The sequence below is a fragment of the Varroa destructor genome, unplaced genomic scaffold, assembly GCF_002443255.2.
Source record: "Varroa destructor unplaced genomic scaffold, Vdes_3.0 BEIS01000004.1, whole genome shotgun sequence".
In the NCBI taxonomy this organism is placed as follows: Eukaryota; Metazoa; Arthropoda; class Arachnida; order Mesostigmata; family Varroidae; genus Varroa; species Varroa destructor.
In genome coordinates, this window is record NW_019211457.1 from 23,993,464 (window position 1) to 24,009,792 (window position 16,329).

Sequence of the window (16,329 nt, forward strand, 5' to 3'; positions counted from 1 at the left end):
AATCTATATTTCATCGCCCGTGAGATCTACACCAGTCAGCATAGAATTTTTCTCTACGACAAAATTTTGTTAGAAATAACGCGAAGAAAGCGTTTTAAGAAAACCGCAATGAAAATAAATAAAAAAGAAATATCGAAATGGGCGCAGAAAGTTGGCGCGAGAAGCTCTGCTCTAAGTAAAAAAATCGAAGAAAACCAGCGTTGCAATATAACGTAAATATTAGTATACCCAACTATCTAAGACTAATAAAACAATCGCTTGTATTCTTCGCATCCGTTACGTATTAAAAATGACACGCATAGCCTACAATGATTTAAATGGATCTCTTGAAGTATGTAGTGAAATGTTATTGATGAAAAAATAGCTTTTTCTGTTGCTGAAGACGCAATACCATGACTGATCAATTTTTCCCCCATCTTGATCTCCGGGGTTAAGTCAAACAATGGAATAGTATAAATAGCTTGAAGTTTCACCTTGAAAATAGGAGACTTTAGAAACCATATTACGTTATCTACGGTAGCACGTTGCAGAGATTTTTTTCTTGTTTTCAGTTTTTTTTTTTGTCAATTGATAGGCGTGTGGTAAAGAAAATCAAAAACATAAAACTTCTCTTAAAATCCGTGGGTCATCAACGACTCAGTTTACGTTGAAGAAAATAATATTCCCTTTGAAGTCGTCTGTCGAGAAAATACGTAGATAGCGCATAGGCAGCAAGAGACCCTGATTATGCCTGGTGAACAAACGATTTTTTATCGTCTTTAGGCTAATGACACTGGTAAACCAAAATGCCTAATTAAATTTTCATGCATCTTTAAAAAAGGAAAGCCTATCACCTGGCATCATTTTTCCAATTATGTTCATCCCGTTATTTTCATCTTCAGAGAGCGTACCTGATAATAATTTGACGTAGCTAGGTCAAGGCTGCACAATGGGTAACAGATTTCTTGGTAGAGACCCCGTTACTTTTTGACATGATGTACAAAGTAAGCTTAACCCCTATGAAACAAAACACGTAATTGGGATTTTTTTTTGTCACGTGCTTTTATAGGATCTATTTGATGGCCGTGACTACTCAAACTTTTAAATGTATTTCTTCATACAGATGGATCCGAACACCTTCGATCGATATATTGAGACTACCAACGTTGGTTATGTATTTCCGTCTAAAACGCTCATCTTCGCTGACCCGTCCAAATTCATGAGTAAGGTAAACCAGTAGTTTTCCTAATATTTGCTCTAAAAATTCAAATCATTAAAGCTATCGAATCAATTAACTAGATTGAAAAGCATTTCGAAAAATAAGGCAGAAGTTTTTTTTTATCGAAAAAGGTATTAAAAGGTGTCTGACAAATAGCATAATCCTACACGTAATTCCATTTATGATATATGGTGATATGTAATATTCATTTATATATATGTTTTACAATAAATTATTAAAGCTGAACAAATATCCATGCAAAACTTTCATCTCTAGTATGTTTATTGGTCACAGATTTAGATAGTCATTACGTCTTTACGTATGAAAGGCTTTTTCATTTCTGGCCAATCCTCGCCCTGGATTGCCATACAATTTCGAGATTTCGAGTCTCTCAGAGACTAATACAAAATGTGTGAGGCGCGAATAGTCAACCTTATATTCCGGAAACATCCATACACGCCACCTGCGAGGCTCCAGTGCGCTGATATCTTAAAATGCGTGTTCGTTTTTCAGGGAATCTTAATCTTTTGCTTACTAGAAAGCAAAAATATTACTACTTACTGTATTGAATAACCTACCATGTATAGTCGAAAAGCCTTCACGCGAGGAATGAAACTAATCAGTTATGTCTCACCATAATCGTTTAACTTATTAATTGTCCGTTCCCTCCAAATGAAAGTGGAGTAAATAGATATTTCTCTCAAATCATGTAATAATATAAAGAACAATATTGATACGCGAACCTGCAACCGTTCACAGATGATACTAAAACTGCGATAAACGTTCGAAACCAGAACAATTCAAGCACTTTGGCTGCGTCTACCGTAAGAGGCCTGAGCTACTTTGACGGTTCTAAATAATGCGGTTGGTAGCGCATGTCGTCTTATCAAAATACGATGTGAGCCTGCATTTTGTGAAGACAATTAGACATACGCCTTTGATTGGAATAGCTTTTGAAATATATAGGTAGTTTATATAAGGTGAGCCTACAAAAACGTTGTAATGCCACACCTGCTTAACGGTAAATCGCCTATGGCCATTTTAGAGATCAGTCAAAACACACATTTTTTTCACTCTTGGATCTAATTCTGAAACGGGGTGAAGTAAGTCTATAAGCCTACGTTACATTAGACATCTAAAACAGACTGTCATCTATTGTTATTTGTATAGAAAAATTGCAGGAGGTAGCTTCCGTCAGCAGGAGGTAATTTGGCTTGTGTATATGCTACATGGCCGACGTGTGTTAAGCACTGGTCACAACTTCTAACCAATTCATTGCTAGCCATTAAAAAAATATTTCGTAAGAACTAAGGAACTTCCGAACTTTCCCTCAGAAAGGGATAGACCGTACTACAAAAATGCATTCTGACTATCAGGCGTGCACGTTATAACCGCGGTCGAGTATTTAGAATATTTGACCATAAACATTATGAATGTGTGTAGTTTTCTGTATGGCCTACACGCACACACATATTGGGACCATTTTTTAGTTTTTCCATGACAATGGTTCTTCTCAATAATCGTATGAAGTGGTTCGTCTGTATAGCTCTATGAGCCACACTACATAGGCCAGCGATCAATTCTGTGTATCGAGCCCCCTCTTCCCAAAGTTGCGAACAAACAGAAAAAGACCTAACAACGACTATAAGCAGTGCGAAATATAGCTACCGATGGCTACTATCCCTTTTGTACAGTGGAATCATTTCATAAACGGCATTATTGCACGCGTAAATTCATGATAAGTATATGTGCTGCAAATGGGTTGGCAGTCGTGCCAGTCATACTTGTGAAATGAAAAAAGGTGGAAACCATATGGAAAGGCTTAAGGGTTCCACTTGTGAGTGGCTACCTGAGAGGCGTCAGTTGAGCTTATTTGATTCAACAGATATGAGGTATTGTCACGCCAGATTATAATCAACGCCCAGCTACGCTGCTATGCGATATTGTTTGCGTGACCAGACACGAATCATCACCCATTGCAATTGGATATTTGGATAGAGATGAACATCCATTGTATAATTTGGGTTGTAGCCTTGTTCCGAAGCAATGAAGATTTCGAAGAGAAGATCTTCCAAATGACAGATCTGCATGTAGAAAACAAGGACGTGTAGAAAGGTTTTACGAGTCAAAATACGTTTCGACGATCTGAAAACTAAAATTGTCTTCCTCTCCAGTTAAAGACCAAAGTTCGCAGCGCAACTAAATAATCAACGGTCGAATTTAGCTGCAGATATTAGGGACATGCTTTGGTATACTAACATCTTTGAATGTAGAACTTTCTTCACAGACGGTGACTGTAACTTAAAATAGATGATTTCTTCTTCGTTCGACGAAACTATTAGTAAGTGGTAGTTTTACGTGTGCAGAGCTAAAATCACGATGATATGGTTGAACTTAATTGCTTTTCTGCGTTCAACTCGCCAATGGGTTCTACGAATTTAGCGACAATATTAATCAGTTTCGCCATAAACTTACTTAACGGTAAGCACTTTGCGTTGATTTAGCAAACGTAATATTTGAATGACAAGTTGCCCTAACGATACAGTCTAATGCAAGCGTTTTGTCTATGCAAAATTCACTTGAACACAGTAGCGGAATCAAGGTAAACTAGATTCCAAAGTAGTCTAGCCTTTCCGTAACGTTCCCTCACCCTAATTGCTGATTGTACTTAATCTGGGTGCACTATGAATGTAGAGCCAACAACAGTTAACAGCTCTTTTATGGTTGACTGTGTAATAAAATCGGAGGCGGACGTTTTTTGTTTACGAATTCGAAAGCTGACTACATAAATCCTTACATTAAATTTGCTTTGTGTTTAATTCATCTATAGATATAACGTTTCGTGTGCTTCTATATGGCGCATGGGATCTTTTGGAGCCGTGCGGTTGTGGCAGTACTAGCTTTGGCTGCTAGTTATCATGGAGCTACTCACGAAGTGCGTTTATCAGATCGGCACTCATTTTCGTGTGGGACGCCGCCATATTGCACCGGCCTCGTAGGAGCCCCCAACAAGGGTACTTTGTTGTGCTACTGCCAGGTATACCACGCTTTTCTTGGTATGAACTACAATCGTCTTTGAGAAGATCACCTGTGGCTTAGTCGTACTGATACAAAACATTATAATACATCCATTGTTCGTTTACTTATCTACTTGCCTAAATCTGCGTACTTTAACCACTATTATGTGTATCATGTGACTTTTAGGTAATCCCAAAAGGCCGCAGGCTTCAACTGCAATTTCAAGCTTCATGTGCTAGAAGCGTTTGGCATATTACCAACACCGGATCCCTTTGTCCAGAAATACAGCATAGTTGTGCAGAGAAACCAATCCTGCCAAAGGGCTATTTAGTCGAAGAACTACCTAATGGAGATCTGAACTACACTTGTTGGTCGAGCAGAAATAGCCGTCCTGTTGGCAATTTTATACTTAGCACCTGCTTTCGTGGTAAGTGGACAAGAGACTCTCTTCCAAACTGCGAACGTATCGACTGCGGTCGAAAGAGAGTTGCATTGGACCCACCGTTGCAGTCAGATCTCTTACGGAACTTCATTCAACCAGGATATTTGCAAAATGAGGATTCAGTCGAATTCAGTCCAGTTGATCACTCCTCACGCAAGTATATCAGGCGAAAGCCACATAATCCTGATGCATACGGGCAGCTTCAGGCGGGCGGCTATCGACACTGGGACCAGACTTATAAATCAGATGGATCTACATTTCAACCCAGGAATGACTATTTAGATGTAAGAGAAAAACGTCAGCTTACCCATCAGGCTTCGTGCGGTCCACCGCCATATCGCCTAAACGAAAGGGTGGTAGATTTCGGATACTATGCTGATTTTTATTGTTGTTTTGGTAATCACTGGCACTTCACGGGTAGAGCTCTATGCCTTAATAACCTCTGGGTGAGTGTTCCGTCTGAATGTGGGATCGGCGCTCCGGGACGACTTCAGTGGTGTTCATTAGAGTTTTGACCACAAGTTAATTTGATTGAATTACTTCTAGGACTCCTACCCTAAAACGAACTAAGGGTGTGCGCTGCCATTGTTTGTTGATATTATACCAAATCTATGTGGCCCAGATTTGGCTTTTTTAGCATTTGGTCTTGGTTGAAGACCGCTGAAGGTATAAAACACAAATTCTAGATTTCTAATTTAAAAACTATTCCATTATCGTATATATTTCAGTAATTGTTCTTGTGCAAAAGCTCTGTGTATTAACGTTTGTACGAGGGCTTTTCTCTTCATCTTTTGATCAGTGTTACGTCCAGACACCGCTAAATAAGAATCTGTTTCTTTCATTTTACAATCTCAGCCTTAAATTTTTAGGACAAAATTCGTGTCAGAGTATTAGCAAATTTGTAAACTTAGGCCCCTGCCATGACCCGCTAATATATATGTATTGATTATATATATGAGCACGCTTCTGATTTTTTCACACGGATCGCTTTTATGTCTTTTGTGATTCCATCAAAGGCAAAATCGAGATGGCTCTATTCATGCGGCTGAGTCTTCCTTCCACCTTGGGCAAGCCTTTTAAGACTATATATATATATATATATATAGTCTAGCAGGCACAATAAATGAGAAATATTTAATCTATAGTAAAGGTTTTATTTATTTATTTTTTGTTAATTTATATATTTCTGAGATTTCTGACACTTTAAATGGGAATTTTTTAAAACTCAAATTAGGTTATAATTTAATTTGATTATTTCATATCTAGGTATAACGATGTTAATTTCATATTAGACTGAAATGAGGATTCGGTCGGAACCTAACCTGCGCGTCGATACAACGCATTATATGGTTGTCATGGAACATTAAGCTAGTTTTAGTTTCTGAACTTTAGGCATTTTGTGAATGAGCTGATTTATTTTTCGGATCTGACGCCCGGTACTTCTGTTAAGTGTTGCTTGAGACAACTGGCTCACAGTACAAAGCGAAATGTGTCTACCTTTCGTTTTGACCCTAAACCACTCCCTAATTTTAGTAGGCGAACGTGTCATCGCTGCATAGTCACGGTACTTGTAAATGAGTTGAGCAATGTTATTCGAACAAGGAATAGGACAGATATTCTCTGAAACAGTACTTCTTGTAGGTGAATGACAAAAGTAAAAGAATGGCCTACGTCAAAGGTCCTGGCGGATCCACCACTATAATACGACGTACGTTGTCAACGTAAAAACTCCTACAACGATCGCCGATGTCAAGTGCCTTTCCATAAAACTTCTAGAAACGATTTTGCAGAAGTGAGCTACCGCCAACAGGACACTCAGATTTCTTCTGTTACCTACTGGACATCAGACGGCCCTGCAGTATATTGCTTCTGCTAACGAAGCAGCGCCGTCTCATCAATTTTGAGTCGAAACGCCAAAAGTAAAAATCTTAAGTACATTAAACTTTAGCTGAATAATTTGCTTAGTTCTCACGAACGGAGCAGTTTAGACACATAATATATTATACTTCTCATGGATATGTGTATAACTATCATTATCAGAGCACGATAATCTTTATAATGGTTATAAAATGCAAATCTCTTCAACAAAATGTGAGTTCATCCTGCTTCGAGGCCAATAACCGCTTTTTAGAAGAAAACGACAGATTGTAATTCCCAGCGCTGTGTTATATTTTGTGTTGATGAGTGACTGTGGGTTGGATCTAGTTGAGCTAACGTTTTACAACCGACTTATAGTAGATAGAAACCATCAGACAGCTCTGTTAGTACTTCACGGGACGTCAGGCAGGTAACCAACGCCACAGGCACAAACTGAGGTGAGCAATGGGGTATTAAATGGGTCTTACAGAATAACGCTATATTATTATTATTATTTTTTAAATAAAATAAACATAAACAAATTGTGCAAGAAGATAATTGCGGTGGTATTGTGTAGTGTAGTGGTACAATACACTCAGCCGTCGACGGAGCAATCATAAATTGGGAGCTTGATGTACGAAGGCCTTCCATTTGTAATCACAATTTTTTATTTTCCTTAGGATCGTTATCCGTTTACGTATATGCATAGTTCGGTGAAATAAGGTGGACTTGAGATGTATGTATCTGGATACGTGTTTCTGCTTGAGGCTCATATCGTGTTCATCACGGGAGGATTCTACGCGCCAGGGAATACTCGACAGCGTCTTACAAGATACAAAGATTTTGATTAAGTAGTAGTTCTGAAAATACCATTACTGCTAATTGAGTTCTGGGTTATGACTGCATTGAGTGAGTCCTTTTTTTCTATTGAGAACTACAATTGCAAAATAAATAAGAATAGGAGAACCCCAATTTACAATTAATTTTGTTTATGTCACAAACATTGTGTCTATTTCATACCGACATATTAAGCTTCAATTTTACGCAGCTGATTCATTTTTACTTCTATATTTAAAAGCATATTAGGGTTAGAAGCAGTTCCGTACGAATCTCCCAGTAATTATACTACCATGATGTATTTCGCCCAAACCAGTGTATCCAGATCTATTCAAATGGGCCTTCTATCAAACGCACAAGTTCTATCTTATTTGTAAAGGCATCATGTGTCGGTCTCGATGTTAATAAACGCCTAAAGGACATTTAGGTTTATGATACCCCTGGTCCTTCTTTTTCAGCAGGTAGATCATTTTTGCACAGAACTTAACGTTAGCTTAATAACGGTTTTAGTGCAATCACGTACAAAACTGCAAATGATTCCTGGGTTGTTAGCTGAATTTGTGTTATCTGCAGATCAGCAGATTTTACTTGCATCATCTATTGTTGCTTAGGATGAGCATCATCATGTTGTCGCAATAAAAACGGTTTGAACCATCGTATCCGAATATCAACACGTGCTTCTCGTTGATACGTAACTTTGGAAAAAATTCGGCTTAATTCTATCCATCTTTAAGATCTGACTTGAGCCTGTCGATGTTGACCATGGCTTTTCTTCGAAATTTTGTAATTTGCTTTACGTAGACCTTCTTTCGTCAACCGTTAGCATTGGAGTCAACTCGCCGAGGAGAGTTTTAATTACATAGAAAGAAAACAGTTGCGAAGAGTTTGATGCCTGCTAGCAAAGGTGGAAATATCATCTAATATAATTTCTAATGTCTAAAAAAATGCATCTATTCAACACACGATTGTCACAAACCCCATTTCTTGTGAAATCAAAATTATACGTTTTTTTCGTACATAAATATACTATAGACATTTTATGCTTAGTCATATGCTTTAACTACGGTATCGAGCAACATGAGATCCATATGAATATCGGCCTTTAATTAGATTGGTAGTATCAACTTCTGATACCCATCTTACAATTGAAATCACTTGCCTCTTTTGCTGTCTTGTACTGATTGTTTTTCGGTTTGACTAACTGACATCCCATGCCCAGGGGCAATTTTCGCACTAGGAAAAAAAATGGGAACGCCAATATTTTAATTTATTAGAGAATTCCGCAGACAGGGAGAGAAGGAAGCCTTTCCAATCGGCCACACTTTCCGCAACAAATCTCTCGATAGTAACGGAAAATAAAAAATGCATCAATTAGAAAAGGAAAGATCTTCAGCGGTAAATTATGGAAATATATATATCACATGGTTTATTTGTTACCGTATAACTTATTTTCAGTGCATTATGTGGTTAACAAGAAAGACAGCAGCTTAAAGTACTAATTTGCAGTATTAACACAATCCACGTTAAGTTTGTAATTTTCGAGGTTTATGTTATAGTCACTGAAACCGAATCTGTTATATCGTCAATGCAGTCAACACATACTCAGAATGTTTCTTTCTGAGGCAACCTTCATATACTACTATATATTTTTTAATGTGTACTAATTCTTTTCCGGCGTACAATAAACAATCGTATGAACTAGCGCAGGCATTATGAAAAAATATCTGATGGCTGCGTTGATCGATAAGCGGGACTTTTTTTTTTAAATCAGCTGTCCAATCTAAGTAGTTGACAACTATGGCGTTATACAGCAGACGTTTCATTGGAATTTAAAAACTCATGAGTTTTATTTCAGGTCGAAATAGTTAACTAAAACAAGTAGTGATCCAACGCCAGGGACGGAGCAAGGTGTAAAACTTATTGGTTTTGCTGCCGTTAACAAACACTGGCTAAAGTTCCAAAATGCTACCGTGGTAAATACCTAGATGTAAAGTCCGGTGAAAATTACGTAGTGAACTCTTAATAAAGAAGCAAATTTTTTCAAGTTACGCTTAACGCGCACAAAGGTTTCTTTCGGTAAATAGTTTGCTTTTCAACTTTTGTTAATAGGGAGAAAATCCGCTTCTCGTTGCCAGAAAATCTAAAGGAAAAAAATAGTTGTCTTGCCAACTCACCATGTTGTGTCTGACATAGCTCTTCGTTATATGCATTCAGGAAACCCATTTTCCTGCCTTTTGTACATTTCTGATAAAACGCAAACAATGTAGAACAGCCTAATGGGTCGTCATCCCTAAATTATCAACAACTGTTTGTTGAGTTTGCAAAGATTTCAAACCCAAAAAGGCAACCCTCAAGTGTGTAGCCGACCGAAGGTTCTAGAAAAAAAAACATGCAACGTGATCGAATGCTGATTATTTTAATACAATTAAAACATTTTGCTTAATAGCAAAATGAATGCGCATCTTTCTTAGGTGACAATTTCATTGAAATGTTGGCTATTTATTAAGAACAGTTAACTTAAGGAGTTTTATATACAGAGAAGTTTTTAACATCAATATCTGTAAGGTTTCTATGTAATTGATTTATATTAATATCTGTAATTTTCGACCGAGCAAAATTAACGAAAAGGCAACAATAGGCTTTGTACTTGAAAGAACGACTTGTAAACGGTTGGGACTATGGCGGCCTTAACGACTAACTCCATTCCTATCAACAAGGTTTGTCCGTTAGTTACGGGTCGATTTATTTGTATAACGGCCGTAACACGTTTCTTTCATGAATTGGCGATGGTATATATTTAACATAGCCTATGATAAGTTATTTATTTATGTAAACTACTAAAACTACGTAACCGTGACCCAAATTAGTCCCGAATTTTTTTTTGGTGCATTGCTAAAGGTTAACTTCATCAAGAACTATACATAAGATAGAGCCGATTAGTTTTTTTGGTAAGTGCGTAGTTTTGCTTATTACATAGAAGGTAATATAAATTTATCAAAACTAAGCAGTCTTAGCGGTTAGCTCAACGATCCGTTAAAAAATTCCTAGTTTGTGGCTTATTTTTCAGGATTTGGGATGAATGATTGGATTTTTGCAATTTGTGATAACAAATAAACTTTGACTAATATACCTAAAATTAATACTTAAATCCAACTGACCATGTCAACTTGCCAATGAAATGAAAATGAACATCCATTGGAAAGCTAAAACTAGTGTGACGAGGTTGGAGAAATGGCTGGCAAACAAATGGGCAGAATAACCGTGACGGGATAATTGACTGTTGGTATACGCTAAAATTTACATTAGGCTGGCTATAGCAACAATAAAAAATTAATTAATGCAGAACCGGTGCGCGGTGAAGTCTATTTGGTAATAAATCTAACTAATGGGAGGCGTTGCACCTAAAATAATTTTAGCTTGAATTAGGCGCGTTCACGTTCAGTGCGTCCGGCCTTCCATTAATAGGAACCTATTATAAATATACATGATAGAAATGATAGAGTATTATGCGTGTTTATTGCAATGGCCGCGTTTATGTTGACGATTTTCTTATGATGTGATTCCATCGTGAAGGTTTGCATCTTTGTCATTCGTCGTTGCCTTCTCTTCTTTGTTTAGCTCCAGTGTTGTAAGGTCAGATTCTCCTTCGAGCAGACTCGAGCTCAGTGCTTGTTTTTCCTCATCACTAAGCGTTAATTTTTCATAGCTTGGTTTTCGACACTCGCCAAAGTCCACGTTGAAATAGTGACCCGCAGCACATGTCGGTTTGTTGCAGGCGTTTCGCTGGATGCAGCGCCGCTCCTCTTCGCTAAGCTTCTCCCGACCGCTTTTTATGCTTTTGCAAAGCGAGTCCCCGTCGAAGCAATCACATTTACAGAGACCACGCTCAAAGCGCTTACTAAAAAGTCTTGGGCATCGTGGACAACTATTCAGAGTACTGTCCATTAAAAATTCGTCCTGCAGCTCGTCATCGAAATGTTCCTCTATCTCTAGCTCGTGACCCGAATCTAAATGCGAAACTTCTGGCGGAGCCGGTGCGACGGCGCCAATTTCATCGACATCACATCGGCACGAAGTGTGATTCGTGAAGTCAAACTTAATCACCGGTATCGTAGTATCCGATGTTTTGAAGAACAGCGCCACCTGCTCAGACGACGCGGATTGACATTTCTTCGGTGGCTCACAGCATCCGCTGTGCTCGTCACATCTGGAAAGGTTTGAGCAGTACACCTAAAACACTGAGCATCTTTGATGCCGAATGGAGTCCGAAGGCATTCATTATTTAGTGATCATTATCTGTAGAGTTCGCTGGAAGTTAGTTTTTTTTTTAGAGGTGCATACCTATGCAGAATCGTGCACGCCGGTTGATAGATAATATCGGCATCAGGATAATGGTCCTGCACGCAGATAACACGTTCTCTAGGAGATGCACATGCGGCTCTGACCTCCATCTCGAAGAAATGCTTCTCAGCTTTAACCAGCTTAACTGAAAGGTAATGTAAGCACTGCTCTAACATACTATAATGAGAAATTACATCAATCAGCTCATCCTAAGTAAGATCCTATGTTTGTGGACACTATCTGGCTGTACCACTCTATACTTCGGCATGAAATTATCTACTATATAATCTAGGCGACTTCGTCATACTATAAGGTAAGCGCGCAAGATAGATCGATGAGGTCCATCGTTTGCACATGTATTATGCTATTGACTTACTGGTGAGATGGTCCATCGGTTAACTCAACATGCGCGATTTAAGCCGCCTATTACTGTTTACTTTACATTACTAAACTAGTATCTGACTAGAGTCTACCGCTAGTAAGGGGTCTCCTTTATAGGACTGCTTGCGGCTAAATCGCTGGCAGTGCCCTATCCAAATGTGTTCCGCGTCAAAAATCGGTCGTTTGCGTGGATAGCCAACGTTACTACTCCATTTCCTTGGTGACGTTGTCATCGTCAAGGATAGTCCATTTGTCAAATATCATATATGCTCTTTATACAAATGATGTGTCTAGCTTAGCAGTCTGATGTGGCAGATAAAGCCTCCAAAGCCGTTCATGCTGTTTATCTTTTTATGGAGCTTCTTTTCTCTTAGAAATCTAACTTACGCTGTTTCCAAGCGGAGTACTGGATACATCCTCAAGCTCATGGCGCCGTCTTGGCGTCACCGTTGCGCGTTTTCGACGTTTTAACAACGCTGGTCACAGAATAAATGATTAACTGGATGGACTTTGATACAGGACGAATACCAATTGCTATAGGACCACTCAAACATTAGTATGTTCGTCTCGAAATGAATGGAGCTCAAGAAATCTTTTCATCGGTCTAACCACTCATAGCTAGAGGCTCTTGTCCTGCCAGTTTGTGTGGCGCAGAAAAACAACATGGTCAGGTTAAGCGAGAGGATTATTCACTCATCTCTTTATCTGATAAAAAAATCCCCCCAAATTCTGGCTCCCTTGATACTCTAGAAGAAAGTGTAAAGAGAAAAGGAAGGGTGCCTCAGTTGAAAATTTAATTAATTTCATAAATTAAAACTTTATAATAATAAATTTACGTTAAGGTACATTTTATCGTTATGAACGAGATCTCATTTAAGACATCGTGTTGACGATCAAGTATTTTATAGCCTTGCCGTGCCCAAAAACAATAAAGGGATCATTTTGATCCTAACATACTCAGCTAGGAAGTTAGAGATGCCCTATAGTCATTCCCATATAGGCAACTTACTGTCAACAGCAAATGAGTTCCTGTTTGGTCGCCGAAGGCCTCTGCTGGTCCCCAATGGGTACTCTTTTTGTAAACGCGCGTCATCAGTTGGCGGCGTATTCAGTATTGGGACGTATGAGTCAAATCGTTTAGGCTGGAAGTTAGAACAAAACACCATCTCATTAAAACTCTAACAAAGCTCTAATAAAACAAGTTATGAATAACAGGTTTTTAGAAAAAACTTAAAATCGGTCGACAGTTTTCTAGAAAATATGCACGAACAAAGTACGCTCATTTGTGACTATAACGCATTTCCAAGTCATACTGAATTGTCCATTCTAGAGCAAGCAAGGGTGGGTCAGTTGATAAACATGGTTTAGAAGATCATTGCTGTTGTATAATACTAAGTTATGGACCCGAAAGATACTAGTTGCTACATTAACAAACTACCGACTAAGTTACTGAATCGGACACAATGACAGGACATATGGGATAATGTTCGCAAAAAAAATCAAATTATTAATCGAAATAAGAGTGGATCCAGCAGTACTAATATTGCATGCACTGATCTCTGCAAAGCATCCAGGAGCTGTTTTAATAACCCAATTGATTGATTACATAGAAACTGGGTTTACCGTCCGAATGTCCTCAGAAATGCGGGTGTTGTACTTGCTTAACGACGCACTCGATCGAGGTAACGCGTGCGACGACGAATGTCGATGCCGACGTGATCCCCATGGTGACGATAAGTATCTGGATGATCTTGACGATATCGACCTTTCGTATCCATAGGCAACGCTGCACAGACATAATCCACTGAATAGCACTACGTACTGCATAATGAACACTGGTTTTAGCTTCCGTTCTGATTCAACGCTTCGTTTAGCAATAGGTAGCAGTACCGTAAAGGCGTACGCCTGATTTACCAACTCATCGATCTAGCAAGGTCTTGGCCAGGCAAGAGGTACCACTTTCACCTTAAGGTTTTCGGAGTCTCTTAAAGATTATAAAAGCGACTGGTACATCCAGCTCAAGTCTTTCCGCTTTCAAACTTCGTCTTCTGGGTACTTCTTGTACTCAATAAAGCGCAAGGTGACCAGTACCCATTAGCGGCGCCAAAGATCACGTAGACGGTACGTCGTGTTATTCTGTTTGAATTGACCCTCGCCAGCAACTGATGAGACTAAAAAATGGTGCGGCAAATTTGCTTAGGGACGGTAGTACGCACATGATGACAAATCAGTACGAAAATTAGGTTGAATTAGTATTATTTAGAGCATTATGTAGTGGATCGCAGTTTCGGGCTGACAGCCATCGTTAAACGTAAACGTTTTCGTAGGTCTCTGTGCAAGTTTCTCATCCAGCCGATTGGAACGGGACTTAATCTGACAAGGGAGTTGATTAGTCTTACAAGCGTTCGGTTTTCCCATTTTTTGCCGGCAGAATGAACACCCGTACGGATATCTACTCATAATGTCAATTCCATAAACGACGAGTGAAACTATGATTAAAAGTAGATTTTTGCTGTATCATACCCAACTGTATCGTGCTGCACAGATATTCATATCGTCTAATTATAGCTACAACATCAAGATTAGGTAACTCTTGGGCTGCTGCGTATGCCACTCACTTATTCGACACTAGTTAAAGTTATAACCGGACATCTGTGTTTGTCTAATAGTTAGATGCTATCCCAATCGACTATTGATTCCATTGTGCCCCCTAACCCAAGGAGCCTCTAGCCCAGAATCCGAAACTAAATCGGGTCGCTCAGTATAACCTACTAAGATGGAACACCCCTTGTACGGCACGTCGAGACCTCTTGGCGCGATTGCGGTCTTCTCAAACAACGCAGACGCTACGCAAGTCGCGTGCTTGATTGATGGTTTCTAATAGACTGTAGTAATACTTGGTATAGATGTTCTAAGCGTCAAGATTGTTTCAATGTAGCTTTGGTTTGACTGGTCCCGTGCAATTTAAGGAACTGTACAAACAAGATGAGCCAACGGTGTCGTAGGCGATTTTATGATAGAGCAATTGTACCAAAAAGTATCACTTGTTAATTTTTCATAGGTTACTTATATCCACTTGCGCCAGCGTAGTCTAGTTGGCAAATGTGGAGTCTGTCTCCAGCGTCGGCAAAAGTTATTATTAGTTTTTTTTAAAAACAATGAAGGAAATACAAACAATTTACATGGATCAAGTATTGGTATTATCTACGCTAGGCCATTTCAGATGTGTGTCATATAGGTACAGAAAACCTAGTCCTATAATCGAAGCCCTAATGTAGACAAATTTTTGCTACCACATCTAGAATAGGTGATTCGGTAGGATTTATTCATATAAGATAATTAACTAGTAACGCCAAATAAGAAAAGTTTAGAAAATACTCTGCAGTGGATTATCAATAGATGTTGATATGGAAGATTGATTGTTGTTTTTCATTAGCCAATATTCAATGACAAAGACGAATCGAATCTGGTGATCGTAAATTATGCCCAAAATCTAGAAGCCCACCCTATTCATATAGCCGGCTATGTCAGGCTGCGATCTTGATAATCCCAAAGCCAACCTAACTTCGACCACTACGCGTTAATACTTTATTGATAACACAAAAAGGTAACAGTTCGACCTATGGCACAGCGGCCCACCCCGCTGTAGGCGGATGGACGTTCGAAGGTTGCCGCTCTATAAACTAGTACGCATGCTAAATTCATCAGTGTCTAATGGTTTTAATTGAGAGTCACTATAGTTGACGCGTTCACTGGACTGCCGCACCGTCTCGCCAGTCGTGCTGGCGTTGACGCGATACTGAATTCTAATCGTTCCCGCTAAACTGACGTCAGTACGCTCCCTGGAAAAATCACTTCACTCCAGAAAATCGCGCACCGGCGCGAAAAAGGAACACAGTGGCGATACGCTAATACCGACATTACAAATAAACAGATACTGCCGTGAACGAAGAACTTCTAGCTAACCACTCATTCAGACTAAGGAAAAAGGGATGGCATGAAAAATTATTGAGCCAGGTAAGAAGATCGTCACAAGGGAGCTGCAGTCGATGAAAACTCTAATATTCCATGAATTTTCGCCCATTACCTTAACGATAGTGTGCTAAGATACAATAGCTAGATGGCGTCAGAAATTTCATCGTAAAATTTGACGCACGCTGTTTCTTCGAGAACCGATTACGAACGGATACGAAGAAAAACCGTATCTGATACTTAAGACTCATGCAATAGGAACAACATCTGTGTTCATCTATTC

The 16,329-nt window shown here is 39.0% G+C and overlaps 2 protein-coding genes across 4 annotated transcripts; one reads left to right on the forward strand and one right to left on the reverse strand.

Moving 5' to 3' along the window:
• The first annotated feature begins 3,870 nt into the window (after positions 1-3,870).
• On the forward strand, positions 3,871-8,023 carry LOC111249975 (uncharacterized). Of its 2 annotated transcripts, XM_086986414.1 has the most exons (4): positions 3,871-4,235; positions 4,403-4,942; positions 5,675-6,973; positions 7,196-8,023. In XM_086986414.1, exons 1-3 carry the CDS (start codon positions 4,053-4,055, stop codon positions 5,705-5,707), a joined length of 756 nt encoding a protein of 251 aa, XP_086842540.1. In that variant the 5' UTR covers positions 3,871-4,052; the 3' UTR covers positions 5,708-6,973; positions 7,196-8,023. The 2 variants fall into 2 exon arrangements, with proteins under 2 accessions (XP_086842540.1, XP_022660222.1); XM_022804487.2 differs by having other exon boundaries at positions 4,403-6,973.
• Positions 8,024-8,752: 729 nt separating this feature from the next.
• On the reverse strand, positions 8,753-14,137 carry LOC111249974 (uncharacterized). 2 transcript variants are annotated; one of them, XM_022804485.2, is made up of 4 exons: positions 13,698-14,137; positions 13,084-13,216; positions 11,694-11,838; positions 8,753-11,559 (listed from the first exon to the last, which is right to left on the reverse strand). In XM_022804485.2, the coding sequence occupies exons 1-4, from the start codon at positions 13,899-13,901 to the stop codon at positions 10,902-10,904; spliced, it is 1,140 nt and encodes a 379-aa protein (XP_022660220.1). In that variant the 5' UTR covers positions 13,902-14,137; the 3' UTR covers positions 8,753-10,901. The 2 variants fall into 2 exon arrangements, with proteins under 2 accessions (XP_022660220.1, XP_022660221.1); XM_022804486.2 differs by lacking the exons at positions 13,084-13,216; positions 13,698-14,137 and adding an exon at positions 12,070-12,396.
• Positions 14,138-16,329: the final 2,192 nt, after the last annotated feature.

Excerpts from the sequence above, each read along its gene's own strand:
- LOC111249975 (XM_022804487.2), top strand. The coding sequence starts at position 4,053 with ATGGCGCATGGGATCTTTTGGAGCCGTGCGGTTGTGGCAGTACTAGCT. Across the intron at positions 4,236-4,402 it reads CTTTGTTGTGCTACTGCCAG|GTAATCCCAAAAGGCCGCAG; the intron begins GTATACCACGCT and ends TGTGACTTTTAG.
- LOC111249974 (XM_022804485.2), bottom strand. The coding sequence starts at position 13,901 with ATGCAGTACGTAGTGCTATTCAGTGGATTATGTCTGTGCAGCGTTGCC. Across the intron at positions 13,217-13,697 it reads TTTCTGAGGACATTCGGACG|CCTAAACGATTTGACTCATA; the intron begins GTAAACCCAGTT and ends TCTAACTTCCAG. Across the intron at positions 11,839-13,083 it reads GAACTCATTTGCTGTTGACA|TTAAGCTGGTTAAAGCTGAG; the intron begins GTAAGTTGCCTA and ends ATTACCTTTCAG.